This window comes from Mytilus galloprovincialis, chromosome 12 (assembly GCF_965363235.1).
Source record: "Mytilus galloprovincialis chromosome 12, xbMytGall1.hap1.1, whole genome shotgun sequence".
In the NCBI taxonomy this organism is placed as follows: domain Eukaryota; kingdom Metazoa; phylum Mollusca; class Bivalvia; order Mytilida; family Mytilidae; genus Mytilus; species Mytilus galloprovincialis.
This window is the reverse complement of record NC_134849.1, coordinates 32,658,389-32,678,198: the sequence shown is the minus strand read 5'-3', so window position 1 is coordinate 32,678,198 and position 19,810 is coordinate 32,658,389. Positions and strand designations below refer to the sequence as shown.

At 32.6% G+C, this 19,810-nt stretch overlaps 1 protein-coding gene across 1 annotated transcript in view; it reads right to left on the bottom strand.

The window, feature by feature from the left end:
- Positions 1-19,810, bottom strand: part of LOC143055549 (uncharacterized) — a 64,680-nt gene that overhangs the window by 30,815 nt on the left and 14,055 nt on the right. The window contains exons 8-10 of the mRNA XM_076228709.1: positions 19,202-19,597; positions 7,081-7,143; positions 5,861-5,932 (exon numbers count right to left, since the gene is read on the bottom strand). Of these exons, the coding sequence (XP_076084824.1) occupies positions 5,861-5,932; positions 7,081-7,143; positions 19,202-19,597 (531 nt within the window). The remainder of the gene's footprint in view (positions 1-5,860; positions 5,933-7,080; positions 7,144-19,201; positions 19,598-19,810) is intronic.

Below are 19,810 nucleotides of genomic sequence, written 5' to 3'. Positions count from 1 at the left end.
TTCATCCGACATCTTGGGATGACCGTGAATGCAGTTACGGTCATCAGCTTTACCCCAGTGAAGGTATTAATTTTGCTTATTAGTGAAGACTATAAGGTGACATTAACTAGAGGTCGTTGATGGGGGATTATGGAATTGGGAATAGTGGACAAAAAATATAAATAATTGAGACAATGGACCAAGAAATAAATAAAATAGCTAGAATAATGGTGTTAAAATGTAATGATAAGAGAATAATTGTCAAAAAGTATAAAGAATAGAGAAATATGACATAAAATATCACAGAATACAGAAATTAAGAACCCCGAATCCAGACCATCATACTAGTTGCCTTAATGAACGTTAGTTTGTCTCTGGGATATTGCTATTGGTTATCATATGGTTTCCCTTTATTTCTATGTCTATTAATTCAGAAGCATGCTTTCATTATTTACCAACATTTTACATATCACATTATAAAAAAAAGCTATTATTTTGCAAACTACCATAGATTTCCGGTAATTGTTCTGCATAGACCACACCACACAGGAGTCCCTGTAAAAAAATTTCAAGTGGACCGCAGTTACCCACCCTACCCCATCATTACATAAAAGTTAATAAACAAATGTCTACGGAAATACCTCTGTCCGAACAATGTGTAAAGGGGAGCTTGGTAGCTGATGTCTGCTTGAGAAAAAAATCAAGGTTGCTGTTTAGCTTATTTTTTTTTCAAAGATAGGTCCAAAGTTGGGGTCGAACACCGAACCCCATCATTATCGAAAATGTAATAAAAATTGTCCTCACTAGGTGCAAAGGGAAGCTGGGTAGCTGGGGTCTACAGTAGAAAAATCCAGGGTGTTGTTCTGCTTAGTTTTTTTTCTACAGTAGGTCTAAAGTTGAGGTCGTCTACCCTACAAAAACCCTTACCAGACAGTTAATAAAAAAATTCTATGGAAATACTTTTATCTGCTCTAGGTGAGAACGTAAGCTAGAGATCTAGGGCCTACTTGAGATCAAAATTACAAGTTAATTTATAGCACGAATCAATCTTTTTTAAGCTAATGAATAATTTACTTGCCAACCATACTTTGAATACAAAAAATAAACCTTTTGTCCAGTCATATTTAAGCGAAATCCACTAGTTCAGAGGTAGAATGTTTTGTAAAAACAGTTTTGTGTGGCAAAAAAAAGTTAAAGCACATGTGCAACTTTCTTTTCTTTTAATGCAGAATTATTATTACTTTTCATGAACTATTTGACAGGATGCCGATAATAAGGAAAGCTATTTCACCCAATAGTGCAATTTTGCCATCATTAAAAAAAATCATAATTATTTACGATTCTATAAACACTCCAAGTGTAAAGCGGGCAGTACACTGTGTAATATATCGAAAGCGATTGATTTTGGCTTTATATAAGTAATAATAACATAAGATGTATGTTTCATTATAATTCGTTATTCTGATTGGCTAACTGCACATCTCATGTTACATTACACAACGAAAATCATTATTCATGATGACACGAGGTCCCACAATAAAGTGCAAAGGTGAATTTAATAAAAAAAAAAACTTGATAAAAATCGTGTTTTCATGATCCTAGCTAAAACATGTAATTATAAATGTTGAATGCTTCTTTTTGTAACTTTATAGGGTTGTAAAAGCGTAGACCGTGCGTACATTTTCAGAATGAAGCGCTTCCGCTTTTCATACAAAATTTATTTTGGTAATCGCTTTACACCTCAATGAAGTAACAAAAAAAAAGCATTCAATTCTTAAATAAACCAGCAATGAAATTATAAAATTCATTGAAAAGTGTCTTTGACTGCTTAATTATATTTTAAAAAATGATGAGATAGTGGTTATATATTAATAAAAACATTTTAAGTACGTTTGAGTCTTATGCAATATTTATATATTTGAAAACTGACTGCTACCGACTAGTTGCTTGAGCCTGGTCTCACAAACTCCGCATTTTCATTACAGCCGATTACATTGAGTGTGTAGACAAAGGTAATATCTTTGGATCGCTTGTTTGTTAGCTGAACTATGAAGTAACTAGGTAAGGTATACCACCCTCCTGTAGAAGGAGCCTAGTCCTACAGACAGATTGATTGGTTATTTGTCGAACTAGTCTACTCTTAAAGGAGAGGAGGGTAGTTTACCTAACCTAATAATACCAGCAAGCTAACCAAGGATAGGCTACATTTGCCTACACACTCAGTGGAATCGGCTGTAACATTTTTACATTACAGGTTGCAACACCTTGCCAAATCATTAGGTTCCAATAAACGTTTGGAAAATTTAGTTAATGTGCTTTCCCATAGGGTTTTATGCAGAACAATTACCGGAAATCTATAATGGAAACAATATCAAAATCGAAATCTAAGTGAACAATGAAGTTACTCACACTAAAAAAGGTTGAGACATTGAAGGCCAAATATTTCTTTTTATTCTTGCGTTTCTTATTATAATCTATTATAGGTTAAAATACCCTCTTCAACACGAATCCTTGGCTCACACCGAATAGCAAGTTATAAGGATCCTCCAAAATGACTAGTGTAAAACCATTCAAACGGGAACCAAAGGTCTAAACTCTATATATAACTAGAGGCTCTGAAGAGCCTGTGTCGCTCACCTTGGTCTATGTGTTTTTGGCTACAAAACATTGTTGATGCTTACAATTATCTCTATCTATAATGAACTTAGCCTAGTAGTTTAAGTGGAAAATATTTTGTAAAAATGTACAAAATTATGAAAATTGTTAAAAATTGACTATAAAGGGCAATTACTCCTTAAGGGGTCAATTGACCATTTTCGTCATGTTAACTTATTTGTAGGTCTTACTTTGCTGTACATTATTGATGTTTACAGTTTATCTCTATCTATAATAATATTCAAGAAAATAACCAAAAGCTGCAAAATTTTCTTAAAATTACCAATTCAGGGGCAGCAACATAACAACAGGTTGTCTGATGCATCTTAAAATTTCAGGGCAGATAGATAATGACCTAATAAACAATTTTACCCATGTCAGATTTGCTCTTAATGCTTTGATTTCTGAGATATCAGCCAAAATCTTCATTTTACTCCTATGTTCTATTTTTTTTCCATGGCGACCATCTTGGTTAGTTGGCAAGGTCACCGGACAAATTTGTTATACTAGATATCCCAATGATGATGGTGGCTAAGTTTGGTTGAATTTGGCTCAGTAGTTTCAGAAGAGAAGATTTTTGTAAAGGTTACGACGACGGACGACGGACGCCAAGATATAAGAAAAGCTCACTTGACACTTCGGTCCAGGTGAGCTAAAAAACGAGAAGCGAGAACGACATCAACAAACGACAACTACTGTTTTTTGTGTGATTTTTTTATTACTAGACAAAATATTTCATGATTTTTTATTATCTAGACTGTATTTTTTATTAACAATTGATAACCAAGTTTAATAAAATCATAGGTGTGTATAGCAAACATATTAACTTTGGCTTGAAAGACGTCTATTTAATTGTTTTCGACTCGTCCTTCTCGGTCGGAAAAATTGACAAGAATAAAATCCTAAGATTGAACGCGTTCGTTCAACAATCTTATCAAAATTAATATATATATTAATTTTCTCATACACATACGTATTACGAAATTAGAGATATACATTATGATAAGATGTAGTGTTATCTGTAGTAAATTTACTGACTTCTTTAATAAAGGATTTGAATAAGAATGTGTCCATACCACATAAATGCCCCACTCGCACTATCATTTTCCATGTCTAGTGGACCGTGGAATTGAGGGTCAGAACTCTATATTTGGCATTGAAATTAAAAAGATCATATGATATAGAATATGTGTACTGAGTTTCAAAAAAAATATATCTGTACATTAACTTCACTTTCAAGTATAGAGATGTGATTTTTTTTCTGAGACAAGTGCTTGTGACAATTCAAAAGAACTTGCAGTCATTCGATGTTCAGTACTTCAGTACTTTGACTGTTTGAAAACGAGGTAAAAATACCCTGCCACATTCGGTAGGTGTTTTTGTTAGACCTTCTGTTTCGTATCGATCTCATACGTTAATCCCTTTTTCACTGATTTGTATAGTTTGTTCTTATGCTGTGCTGTAACAAAACTGTCCCGGCTGTTTACAAGCATGTTAAACGCCACAATATATTGCATGTGCCTGCTCCAACTCAGGAGCATGTAGTTCAATGGTTTTCGTTTGTTGATGTCTTTTATATGTGTATTTCGTAATTCATATTGTTTTAAAATAGGCTGTTATTTTTCTCATTTGAACTGTTTCATATTTTTCAATTCATGGACTATTGTAGCCGACAATACCGTATGTTTTTTTTTCTCATTGTTGAAGATTATATGGTTGTCCTATTACTTTATATAGACAGCTTATCAGTCAACCTGATCTATCAAGTAGGTCTCCTCGCCTTTTGTATAGTCATACGAAAAACAAGATATAAACTGACTTAGCTAGGTATATACATGTTTATTTAATATACTCATATAAATATAAAAAAAGAAGATGTAGTATGATTGTCAATGAGACAACTCTCCACAAGAGACCAACATAACACGAAATTATTTGTGTCGGGTCCTATCATGCAATATGGGATGCGTGGTTGCATGGGTGTTTTATTATAACAAAATGTATTCATGGACGGCTGTCCTACTGCACCTTACCGAGAATCATTTTCTGCATTGAGAACGATCCGCATTTCCTGTTTGATGGGATACGGTGTTAATTTATTGTTCCGGTGGACAAAGCTTTTAGCATAGAGTCGAAAATACTTCATGACATGATTTACTTTGAAAATTCCACAAAACAATGGGACTAATTTTTACATCATCAACACGGAAAATTTCTCACTGCTATCTTATCCCCGCCTATCAACCCACGTGAATGTGGGCGGATCTCCTTTCAAGGTTTATAACATGTGTAAAGCTAAAAATTCGTCAGCCACCCAATGTGAGCTCAACAAATGCGTGTAGCTAAGAGAATCACCCAATGTGAACTCAAAAATAGAAATGCTAAAAGGCAAAAATTCCGATTCTACAATAAAAAAGAACGGAATAAATACAATATGCAGCAAAGAACGGCACATGCGAAAAAGCATGTAATCAATCTATCAAAACGCAGATTATCAAATCAGGAATATATCCTGTTGGCGAAAGGCTTGAAATTTATACCAACGCCGTCACGCAAAAATGCAAAAATGTCTATACTAAAAGACTACAATGAATTTGCCAGAATATTACGATGTCGGTAAATGTTCAGTCAAAAAAAATCTGACATCCATCCATTTCGTAGCAATACAGGATAAAAACCTGCCTCTACTTGCCATACGTTGGAAAGTTATATGAATTAACCAAGCTTGAATTGTCTTTTCTACCAATAGAAAGAAATGCAAAAAAACAATCTGACTAAGGGCGAAAGAATAGCGCTACGCAATTTGAAAAATGATGAAACAATAGTAATAAAAAAAGGCAGATAAAAATTAAAATTGTGTTTTTTTAAATAGACTAGACTACATAACAGAAGTCACAAGACAACTAAATACTCAACATTACTGCCAATTAGATTCATTTAAAATGGCAGAACTAAAAATCCAAGTCTTTGAGTATGTTAAATCATTATAAGACCAAGGCATAATCGACAAAATATCATTTAAATTTTTAACAAATGGTCAAAAATTAAGAGATGCACGATTAGGGAGAATTTATATTTTTCCAAAAGTTCTCCGTTTTGAAATAGAGACGTTTAAACAACAACATGATGGATTAAATGAATTAAATATAATTCCATCTGGCAGATTAATAATATCACAGTGTCTGTATATTCATATATATATTTTGATATACTAGTAGCCCATTACCTGATCGCCAACATCTGTCTTTGTTCACACTAGTTATCAGTTTCAATCTTTCAGTTCCATCGTCAGGGTAATCTGCAATCCGAAGTGTAAGATTTGTTATTAAAAAAAAAAAATAACAATATTTGAAACGGTTAGTTTCAGGAATGTATGTCCATGTTTATCTGATGGCGTACATGTCTTTCCCAGTTTCAGCATGTACTATGGTGCATCGCTCACACGTTTCAAAGGGTTTATGTAAGCTTCTTGTACAACATAGTTATCAAAAGTACCAGGATTATAATTTTATACGCCAGACGCGCGTTTTGTCTACATAAGACTCATCAGTGACGCTCAGATCAAAATAGTTTAAAAGCGCCAAACAAATACAAAGTTGAAGAGCATTGAGGACCCAAATTTCCCAAAAGTTGTGCCAAATACGGCTAAAGTAATCTACTCCTGGGGGAAGAAAATCCTTAGTTTTTCGAAAAATTCAAAGTTTTGTAAACAGAAAATTTATAAAAATGACCATATAATTGATATTCATGTTATGCCACAACATTACTTGAACATACTTCCATACTAGTACACAGTAGGTGTTTCAAACCCAAGGCCTGCAATTTATCTAGTGTTGAATGATTAACAGCACAAACTTACAGTTAACTGTGTACAAAGAACATTAACTGAATAGCAAATATTGAATAAAAGTGAACTGTCAAAGTACTGAATGTGCCACCTGATACTTTGTAAAAAAAATCTTGTAAAGGATTTCTATCTTCAGATATTTTATATGAAACTATAAGGAAAATTCATGCAAAAGAAATGATGTCTTGCGTAAGTGCGATATGTTGTAGACATTTACATATTGTTTATGGTGACATCCTGATGATTGTTTTAAGGTGGTACCCAACACTTTCACTAAATTAATTTGACGCGTTTAATTTTCATAAAATTTTGTCAAAGTATTTACTTTGACCCTTTAACAAAAATATATAAAATTTAAAAAATTTTGAACAAACCGTTTTTCCAGAAAAATTACACTGGTAAAATAGCAGTTTGACCAACACCAATTTTGATCATGTAGAAGCTTAATACACCCTTTACAACACAACGTAATTAAAACGTTAAGCTGACTTTACAGAGTTATCTCCCTGTTGTATTAGGTACCACCTTAAGCCAAGTCTAGTTGTATACAATTCAAGCTTTTATCCCTGTAAATAATTCATTATGATAATGCACATTACCTGATCTCACAGAACTGTTCTTTTTAACCGTAGTATTTAGCTGTTTATAACTCTCAAATTCATCTACAATCAAAAGTATAAGATTTGTTATTTATTAAAGACAATTTAATTTTAATTTCAGGAAAGTACATTTATTTTATCTGATAAAGTACATGTCTTTCCCAGTTTTAACATGTATTATAGTGTATCGTTCTTACGTTTCAAAGGGTTAATGTTAGTGTCTTGTATAACTTCATTTCATCTTACTTTGATACACTGTGGGCGCTTTAAACCCTGCAAAGTGTCTATTATTAACTAATTTACATCCCAATGTAAAAGTCGTACGGTGATTTTTCATTGACATAAAGTAAATATATACTTTAATTTATTGAAAAACATATTCAGTAATACTCAGTAATCGTGCCTGTTCTAATGTTAAATCGATTCAATTTTCGAAGTAATATTGTCCTAATATGTAAAACACTTAACTGTCTGAAAACAGAACCTAAATTCATAGCAAATATCAAATAAAAGCGAACTGTCAAGAACTGAGTACATCACGGAAGGAAGTTGTGAAAAAAGCAATGTTTCTCTTAGAAAGAAGTAACCATTTTAAAATATTCATATCATATGGTATAATGATGACAATGACTGCTGAATACTTATTTTTTTTTTGTATATGGTTTCTTCTATTTACTATCGAGGTGGTCGCTGTTGAAAAACCGGCAGATCATATTAAAACTCGCTGTGATAGAATGAAAGCATACTCTACATAGTTTACGTGTTTTCTACTTTTTTGTGATATCATGTGTATGGAGGTCATCTCTGCTGCCGCATAACATATTGAGACTCGCTGTAATTAATTGAAAGCGTAATCTACACTGCTCGATATCGCATTATGCTTTTTGGATGTGTATTTTCCTGTTGTGTTGTTGAATTAAACGGATAATATCAGATTATTATATGGCATTTTTTATATCGCATGTATTATCAGCCCTAGGTTTAATATCAGCCCAAGAGCCGCATGGCTCAAGGACTGATATTGACCGAGGGCTGATAATACATGCGAAATGAAAAATGACATGTTATGATCTTTTTATCATATGCTTCAAAAATGGAGAAGAATAACAGATTCATATATTGAATACAGATCCTTTCATGTGGTTCCCAATTAGAAGTTCAAAGAGTAAACGTTCACGAACGTCGGACCCCAAATTCAGTACATTAGATATGAAATCTTTCTATCATATGCATCAAAAGAAAAGAAAAACATTTTAATACGGACGAATCGACAAAAAAGATTAATTTAACAATCTACATAATGAACACTGTTTGGAAAAGTCAAATTTTATAAAAGTAACTTTCTAAATTATGTTTGAAACTTTTCAAATGCATTTTTTTTTCACACAATATACTTTTCAGTATCCAAATAAATGTTTTGTACACTACTTTGTGATGTTTTGCACTAAGGACTATATTTGTGAACAACGAAAATCAAGGGACGACAATTGTGTCTCGGACCTAATAGGATAGAAAGAGTTGACAAATCTAAAAAAAAACTTGGTATGACCAAAGCTTCATGAATTTTAACACTGCTTACAAAGTTTCATGACAATAGGATGTACATTATAGACAATAAGTTAAGTTCTATACTCATCTTTGAGTGTAAAATTTTGACGTTAAAATTGAAAAATTTCAACTTTCAACATTTGGGGCTTTTAAAATTAAAAAATTGCAAAAAAATACTTTAAATGCCTTTATATATAACTTATCAGGTACTAAAAGCAATAAAGAACTCATTTGATTTATCAGACTTGGCATAATTATTCTAAAGTCAAATTTATATAAGCCTGCGCCTAAAAATTGCGGTTTTTCAATGAAAGCGGGCCTTACATGAAGATGTAATATTTTCCAGCAATTTTAAATTTATGAGGCTTTTTGGTTATAAATAATCCTTACATATGTATTAAAAGTACTTTAAATGGAAAGAAAAGTTACAAATAACACATCATATTAGTTTAAAAGGGTCTTAGGCCAAGTAAGACTGGAAAAAATTTAGGGTCAATTTAGGCCATGCCACATATTTACATTAAAAAATGCATATTGAGGCTAAAAAAAGAAAAATTTGTGTCTTTTTTATCATTTCTATACTCATGTGACATGATACAACAAATCTGAGCACAAAAAGACTCTTGCAATTAACTTTTCTTACAAACAGTATGGTCTGATACACAGATTTTTGTCTTTTTATGGAAAAACTTGCATGCATTTATTGTCAACAGGCTTATATTTAAACCACTTGCTATCCTACAGAAGAAAAGAAAGATATTATGTGAAATAAAACAGGTACAATAGACATTGTAAAGTGCTTTTGATACACATTTAGTGAGGTCTTTTTTATGGACATCAAATTTTATGTACCAAGCTCCCCACTTTTGATTAGATAAGGGTCATTTATACAACACATTTTGCACATTTTGTCAGAGATAATATTCTTTTCTGTAGATTCAGAGTTCATAAATAAGTAAAATAACTAGATAAAGGCATAGAAACACAAATATTAACACATGAAAACCTGTCAGATAGAAAGTCAGGATGCCATTTATGCATCAAATTTTAAAAAGCTATAAAATGCCTATTTTGACCATAAAATTCTAAAATTGGTAATTTTTGCAGAAATTCTATAAAATAAAAGTTTAAATCCTTTAGTTTCATGTTATTTGACAAATTGACACCGTCAAATCATTTAGGAAAGTCGCCAAAGTACAGATTCTATATTTACAGATTTCACCTCTCAGGTCCGAGACTGCAATTATGTCATAGTGCATTTCTTTTAGAACATAAACGAAAATAAAAAAAATGCCCCCCATCTACTTGCAATTTGAGGCATTAACCATGGAGAAATAAATTTTGGAAGGGATATTAAAAATAAAGGCAAGTAACCCACTGTCAACACTAGGGACTATATTTTAAATAACAACAAAAATCAAAGGACGACAATTGTGGTCTCGGACCAGATGTTCGACATCACCTGTAGAAAAAAGTAAATCACAAACTTGATGTTAAAACGGAATATGCTACTGTTATGTTAACATTGATGTTGTATTTAAGGATCAGTAAAAAAACTAGTCCATAGAGTTTTTTTCAATTTTGAACTCAATTAGATATTGAAAATATACATCGAAAATGTAAAAAAAAATTATATGTCACCGACTTCGTTTTCGAGAAAAATCAACTTTTATAATGGTCCGGGAATGTACTAAATTACATTGAATATATAGGGAAAATCCTTGTTTTTCTTCTACATTTTTCGGTTTCCTGTATGAATCACACGAATCACTCCATAGAATTTTTTTTTTAAAATAACAGTTTCTTCTACTTTGTCTTACCAATAAGAGAAATGATGTAAAATGAATATGGTCACCGACTTCGTTTTGCCGGTAGAAGCGCTGCAACCTCAACATTTTGCAAACAAAACCTATCAAAAATCGTGACGTCGTCAATTTTATTACATAACGTCAAATTATCATACTATGAATTTCCAACGTCTTGGTTTTGATTATGCATGATTATTATATGTTTTGTATCGATAGGTTCTTTATATCTTAAGGGTCCGTCATTTAACATTTTAATAGTGTATTACCAATATTCTTTATTCTTTATATTTTAGCACTCCATTATTCTCTGTTATTTATTTTTTTGGCATTTTTTTCTGCAAGTTTTGCCCTTTATTCTTTATTTCGTAAACCCAAATCAAACCCCCTTTTATGCAAAAGTATTTTAAATGAAATCATTAGTTGCAAAAAAAAATATGACATGCTCATTATCAGTATATATGTATAAACAAATTGCTATATCAGACGCAACGACTTTGTAAAGTACATGATAGAAAATGTACAATAACAGCATAACAATAGAAATCATTATAATGTCTTGACTCAAAAAAAGATGTAACTGATGCTATAATTTTTCTGTCTTTTGTGACTCTGGGTTTTCCAAAAAAAAAGTTCCGATAAGAGATTGGCAACACCATCGGACCCTTCGCGTTAATTTGCCAACATTAGATGACGCTGTTCCAGTCCAAATTTCGCCATTTTCCGCACCATCCCTTTGGATAAAACTGACGCCGGTATAATGAACGAAGCCAGTCTCTTATTCAACAAAATCAATTGTCGGACAGATTGTGAAACATATCCCACCGAGAAAGAGTGTGGTGTAATTTTCTCATTGGTAAGCGAGAAATAGGGATTAGACATCTCCCACGGCATTATGTGCGTCGTATTTTACGCCAAGAATATCAAATACCAAGCTCTCCTGGTTAAATCTTTTCCCCGTTTGTTTCCTCTCTAGAAGCACAGTTCTCATTAAAGTTAACGAGTCAACAAAACCCTTACATTTTAGTTTAATTAAAACTATTAAATGACGAATTATTCTCCATTGAATAAACTATAGCTCTGGAATCAAAAAGCTTTGTATTATGCGCAAGTAATATAAAGTCGTCAGGTAACCAATTAATAAATTCTTTAAGACTATCTAGAAGGTCATCTGTTGGCATTATTTCACCGTTCCGGTTTAGCAGCAGAACATGTGGTGACTTGTTTCGGAACTATATAACGACAGAATGTGTTCTGTCCATATGCTGCTTCAATTGTATCATATCAGAGCAGATTCCTGTAACGATAAAGGATACCAATATATCGTCTGTTTCTACAAATATTTTATATTGATAGAAGTTGACATCGCATATATAAACAAACATTACATCAATGATTCTACAAATTCTTAAAAGAGTTTCGTGTGGTTATTAATACATCTGCAAGTTAACAAGAAATTGAACATGCATACGAAATGACATCTTTATAAATATCCTTCTTTGTTCTGTATAAAACGTATTGTACATGTATGAATAGAAACGTTAATTATTACTACATGGTTATTGTTCCCAAGGTGTGCATGTGCATGTTCGAAGTATATATAGAACAGTACATGATACACAACATGCGACAAAAAAGGAGGGTTGTAATAACAGGAAACTATATTAACCTAAGCCTTTTGGTCATTGTAAACTTCAATGCAATTGAAGGTACATTAGGGGGACAGAAAGATAAGAATACAGTCATCAAATACAAAATTTGAATTGAACAGTATTTTTTATATATATATATATATATATATCTGACCACATTCAGAGTTTTAATATGTGACAATAGATTTTAAAATGTGCGTCCATGCAGAGAGTAAGTGTAGTTGACACCAATAAAAATAAAACAACACGATGCGGTGTGGTTGTCAAGGAACCAACTATCCACTAGAGTTCACATGAAATGGATATAAGCAAAAACAGACTGTCGTACGGACTTAAACAAAATAAAAACAAAACAGACGGACAGACGCGGGACATTTGTTCACCATAATACGTCCCGTCAAAGTTATGACTGGTTTATAGAAATGTGAAAAAATGCAGACAAGGCACCTAACGGCCTTATTTTTAACAAAATAATTACGACCGATTCATCAAGCTCTTGAAAAGCGTATCGACCAGGAATATTTGTCTGTGGTTTTATCTGCAATCGGACGCTCCGTACACTTAGTTCTTCTTCGTGTATTGATAATTACTAAAATAACAAATATATGATATTGCGAATCATCTTACCGAATCCTGTTGTTTCTAGGTCAAAATAGACACATGTCGTTTCTTTTAATGGTATGGGCCAAGCTTCAGCTTCTGGTTCAGGTGGGGTATAAACTCAATGATAATGTCATCAGTGTTTGTAAAGCTAGTAGCCGATGATACGCCCGATTCGTAAGTTTTCCCTTATCTTATTTCTTTTGATATTTCTTTCTTGATTTTTCTGCCCCTTTTCGACAATCTTTTCAGCTTAGCCGTTCTTGAGGTCTCTTTATCTCTCTCTGATTTTCGCTTCCTCTCAAGACGTTGTCTTTGTAATACAGTATATTTTCCAGGAGGAAGATGGTGCAATTCATTCACCTTTGTAAGTATAGATCACGTGTTCGACATTAACAGAAAGCAATGAAATAAAGTTTGATATAAACAATAATATTCTAATTTGGTATGCTAATGCGGCGTAAAGCAAGTAACAATCAATCTAATTTGGTACGGTATTTAAGACGCATTAATTTAGTTTTTTTCGTCAGATCAACCCCCAGTTTATGGTGGGATTCGTGTTGCTTCTATGTTTGTTCTTGTGTACTTATATTTATGTCTGTCTTTTCCTATTTTAGCCATAGCATTGTCAGTTTTTTTTTTCGATTCATGGGGTTGGCTGTCCCTCTGGTATCTTTCGCCACTTTCATATATATATATATGTATCATAGTTTTGATAATTTTAGATAAAAGCAAAATTATAGTTTAGAATGATGCACGCATTTAAATCATGTATACAACTTGTTTTCTTTTTAATTAGGAATGATACTGAAATCTATTTATAGTAACAATTCCCTTGCAAAAGGTCTACATACAAGCGAAAAATCCTGACGGCGTCAAGTGCATTTACATTTGATGCATAGCATAGCGTAACATTGCCTATACAGAAAGACAGAGACATGTTTAAAAAAGGAATAAGATAAAAAATAAATTTGATTATGCAAAAAATACAAAAGAAATCCATTATTTTATTTCATTTATCTTTATAGCATTACTTGCCTCTGTAATATATGAGCGACCCTCGTTCTTCTGGGCAACACCAGAGGCAACACGAAACGCTCAAGACTCACTTTCGCCAAAATGTTTCGCTTTTGGTGCCTTCAAAGCGATCATATTATTCAACGACTCATTTCCTTGGGAACTACGTAAATGAGACAACTTTTCAGAGTTGGATGCATATATATCGAAAAGTTTGTTAAACTCGTTCCTCAGTTCTTCTCCAGTCGAATTTTTACCGTATGGTAAACTTTTATGTTTGTACGTGTCAGGATTTTTGTGATATTGACACCATGTTTTCACACAATATATGGTCTCCAAATGTATTGGGGATGATGGATTTCAACACTTTTCTTAGATATTCTGGATTTCCTTTGTTTTGAAAGAGAGCATATGAAAAGTCTTTTGTAAGGTAGTTTATAACATTCATCGACATTTTGTGCTTTTCCTGCTGCCCTTTGAGATCTCGCGACACTTTTTTCCTAACATGGTTTCTGTCACTAAATTTCATTATTTCAGCATTAACCTCTTTGCGCAGCCTTTCAATTGGTGTGCTGTCATCATCCATAGTAATGCTGCTTACTTCACAGCCTGTTTTCTGTATTTCCTTCACCATTTGTACAGCTAGCTCAGATTCCATTGATTTTGGACTTCCTTGGTGATTTATTCTGCAATCATGGCCATCTCCTTTTTCATTTACACGGTCACATTTCCTCAATCCCCATACTTCAGACCAAAGTTTACACATTTTCCAGTCTAGTAACGTTGCATGTCCTTATGAAATAAAAATGATTAAATTACTCATTGAATCGTCTTGAACAGACAATAGTTTGATTGCTTAGTATACGATAAGAATAAGAATAAAAGCAATGAATGACTAGTTGTCGTATTTTTATGTAATTTATACGTATTTCTCGTTTCTCGTTTTTACATAGATAAGATAGTTGGTTTTCCCGTTTGAATGGTTTCTTCCTATATCTATGTACATGCATTTAAATTCAAAATTATTAAATTATTCTGACTTATGATTTAAAGTACCTGTGAGACTGTTATAACATCTACCACTACCACGTGTTTGCCACGCACCATCAAACGATACATGCATTACATCTTGACCGTCTACTTCAGTTTCCACATTACCCTGCGATATTAGCAGTGGTTTCTGGTATTCTAATTGAAAAAGACTACAAACTTAGGTTTATGTTCATATAATAAAAGATACATTTTAACATCACGAATTTTATCGTGATCACAACTGGGTATTTCTTATACATGGATTCAATCCGATAATGGATCATCGCAGGTTGCAGTTTGAAAAGTAAGAATATTTTGTTTTATTTTCCATTGAATGTGTTTACAAAGAGCATAATACAATATAAAACGTTATTTACAAAAAACAAAACAAGAACGTGTCCATAGTACACGGATGCCTCACTCGCACTATCATTTTCTATGTTCAGTGGACCATGAAATTGGAATGTCACGCAGTGCGAAATGAAACACTGCAAATAGAAAAGGCCTAATAATCCAATTTCAAAATCCAGGTAAGGCTAATCCAGTGAATTTTGCCCTCAAATGACCCTATTTGCATCCTCCATCCCCATCCCGCTCAAATACCCTATGCATGTGTTCACCCAATTCCTTCTGTTAAAGTACATACTTGGCGGAACCAGGCTGGGGTCCAGGGTTTGAACCCCAAATTATTCTTAACGATAAATGCATGTTGAATGGGGACTTATAGTTGGAACACCATCTTTAATAATGGATCAAGACCCCCACTTTGTAATTGGATAGATACGTCCCTGATTATTTTCCCTCATACATGTCTGAGCGAAATATTGCGTATTTCTATTTAACATCTAATAGAACTTGTTAATGCATTAATTAGTGTGTTTAAGTTATATTCTTAGACATATATATAATTGTAATTCAGTAACTGTATCAGTTTATTTTCACAAACTGATCTACGCTTAAATAGATTGAATGTTAATTGTTGTTATTTTTAGACATTATATATATATATATATATGCCTCTGTGTAGTGACAACTGCAAATTATACCTTGTCCATCGGATTTCTTATGATTAAGAAATACCAGGCGTTGGAATGTGTATACAGTGCCTAGAAAATCAACCTAACGATGTTAGAGTAGATTTGATTCGTAACTTCCTCCCCGGTGCCGGGACTGGAACCTGTCCTTTTTATTTCTAACTTCTACGACAACACCGCCTAGCATTGCGCAGAGACCTTATCCCCTCCTCTAACTCTAGGAGCTGTTACCTTGTCGTAGGAATTAAACAAGGATCTCTGATACAATACACGAAGTATTCTTTTTAGTGTACAGAAATGATCATCTACTCATCTCTTCAGTATAATTACAGTCTGCCTATGTGTAGTGACAACTGCAAATTATACCTTGTCCATCGGATTTCTTTGTAACTGTATATATATATATATATATAGGCGTAAAAAATAATTTTCACATGTGCAGATATATATATTCATTAAATAAAATAATAAAATAAGTAAAAAGTTAACGGTTCCATTCTATCGATTTCATCCTTCCATTGGGACTCTTCAGTTATAACATCAGTTATCCTGAAGAGTCCCAATGGAAGGATGAAATCGATAGAATGGAACTGTTAAACTTTTTACTTATTTTATTATTTTATTTAATGAATATATATATATATATATATACATATATTTGGTATCAGTGTTATATTTGGTTTTATAGATTGTGTAACGCCGTTTACCCATAATGACATATTTTACGTACTTGCTCAGTGCTATTTCTTTTTCTAAAGCTTTCTGACATGACCATTTAGCGTACTCTTCAAGGATTTTTCCAATTTCTCTCTCTCTGGATTTTAAAATGGTAATACTGACAGGGACGTAACTCGTACAAAACGTCGCAACATTTCGCGGAATCCGCTAGACGGCGTTCATTTACTGTTACTTGACCTTAATGCCTGTCAGTATAGATACAATCCAAACACATGCATCAATCTCTGAATAAACTAGTGTTAAAGGCTATCAATTCAGCACAGTAATGCAATCGAAAAATAATGTTTTATATTTAATTATACTGATTTTGTGTTTGCATAAGTTTACATACAACTTAATATGAATAATTATGATATTGCATCCTGTATGTACTATGTTTAAATTGTATGCTGTTTCTCAGACTGTCGACTGAAATCTGTTTTATTCGTTGGGTGCGTACTTATTGATACTTTACTTTTAAGTTTAGTAAGGTTGATATTAGATGATGAGGCAGGGTCGTTACTAGCCACCATTACAAGTGGAGCAAATTATATATTTGACGAGGGGTCTTGGGCTCAGGTTCAACAAGGATCTTAAAAAACCGACGAACAATTGTGCATTCTGAACGTTTCTTTCAAACCTTTTCTTTTTCCTGGAAGCAGGAGGTTAAACAAAAGTGCACTGTTTTACCGGAAAAGTAGTATAATAATACTCATTATCCCTTGATATTAAAATGCATGAAAAAGAAACATCTTTAACATGAAATATATCAAAGACATATGGAATGAAGAAAGCAACGCATTTTGCACTTGTAACCATATATTTGAAAAACTTGTGGATATAAGAAATTGTATATCGAAATTTTCAAGAATTTAAAGTTCAATACCAATCGACGTCTTACTTATTTTAGAAATTAGAAATGAAATTAATGAAAAAGCAAACAAATTAGTTCATAAGTTCATATTAGATAGAAATGACAAAACAATCAAACCCAATGAACTGAAACTCAAATATATTCGAGACGTGATTAATAATAAAATTAACGGTACCAAATTTCTTGCACCAGATGCGCATTTCGACAATACATGTCTTTCCAGTGATGCTCTTGCCAAAATATTTGAAATCCAAAGCTTATATAAAAGATGAAGAGCTATAATCCAAAAGGTTAAACAAAGTATAGCCAAATCCGTGAAAGGAATCAGAGCTTTGCATGAGAGAGATACATTCCTTAATTTATAATAATTTCCATTATTTTGTAACAGCAAATTTTAATAACACAAAAAATCCGTATGTTCATGCCAGTACCGAAGTACTGGCTTATAAGAATATATATAAAAAATGTCAAAACTAACTGGAAAATAGTATGGGACAATTTGAAAAAACGTTAATATCACCAATAACGTTAAAAGAATTGCAATGGAATTATATTCACAACATCATATATGCGAAAAGTAGAAATGCAATTGTCAAACGGAAAATGTTATATTTGCAAAACGGTTAATAATACTGAAAATTTGCACTTGATTATGTTATAATGTTATATTATTCTGGCTTAGAGGTGCACTCTATTATGTTATAATGTTATATAAATATTATTTATTACTATATGTAATACTACATTATAAAAGAATCCAAAATTCGAGTAAGTTGTGGCAAATACGGAATAGGTAATCTATTCCTGGGATACTAAAATCCTTAGTTTTTCGAAAAATTCAAAGTTTTGTAAACAGGATATTTCTAAAAATGACCACACTATTTTTATTCATGTCAAAACCGAAGTGTTGAGTACTGGGCTGCTGATACCCTCAGGGAGGAAACGTCTACCAGTGTCTGGTGTATTAAATGTGAAAAATTAATGATATATTGCACATCAGTCTTCATAATTACAAAGCATTTACAGATTTGGTGAAATTAAAACAAAGACAATCTTATATCTTGCTACATTTGTATATCGTTTCAGATGTAAATTGCTTTCAATTTACATTCACAAGGATGCATTACTTACAATTCGCTATCCCACTATAGTCATTAGATAAGACGGTTTCTATAAACACATCATTCTATTAATTTGTTTTTTTTTAAAGCAAACATATGCTTATGTCCTTTTACACATTTCAATGGATTCCTATAAAACTCACTATTTTTACGAACGCCATCAGTTGATCGACCGTTAAAGAATATCTTACTGAATTTTACAGAAGACGACTGATATGTTTTTTTAATGGTTTTCCCGTCCTCTTTTTTCTCGACTTACCGAATGAGGATTATCAACACACGACAGGTGCCACATCAACGGTCCACATGTGTCTGATATTCAAGTCAAACGGTCCCTAGTATAAATTTAAAAATAAGGATCTGACACAACAATAGCGAAATAATTCAAACGACAAAATTAACGGCATGACTCATCACAAAATAATTTACGAACAACAAAATGGACAAACATGAACCAACGTCAAGCTCTAACCTACAGGATTCTATTTTGGAATAAGCACATAGAGAATGTAGCAATGTTAAACATGTTTGTGAGCGTTGATGTGTTGCAACCATATTTGGGACAACTTAACGGACAGACGAAAGAACAGAGGAGCACTATTACCAGATACCTTGCGAGAATTAACACAAAAGATAAGAAATAGTCTTTTGGGGCCATTTACAAACATGATTTTACGTAAATTTATGTTGAAGATAATTAAAGTATTTCATGTTAACTTACTTTCAGCAGATGACAATATTTTATCTGCTAGCTCTTTGAAGGTCATACTTGTAGCATACATATAACAGTCTACAAATCGACTGAAAGATGGCCTTTCTGTAGGAGCAATCTCAACCACACATAAAGTAGTGTGTGTGAAGTAGTTAATGTATCTATTAAATTGTTCACATTTACTCGAGTTTGGTGAAATAAGAGCAACTACTGTGTTTGCGCTAAATGGAAATGAAATTCCAATCGATTTAATCCAAGTTGTTATCCTGTATGGCTCTGTGAAATTCGTCATCTGATAAAGTAAATTCAGTATCCATGCTTCATCCGTTAGTGAACAACAAAGTATTAACCGTTTTTGATTAAATGCCTTCTGTAATTCAATTCCGTGAAAGACGAAAGTGGTTACTGAAAAGAAATATTTAAGGAAAGACTTATTATACAGTTCTGTTATGTCTCAAACCTTAAACAAAATGACACAGAAACTGACAACTTCACTTGTTTGGATATAGCAGCACAAACACAACTTACAAAAACATAAATCAGGTACGGTCTTATCAACAGTTTGCAAAAATAAATATGTAAATAATAAAAAAACAACTTTGTAAGCATGCTCATATA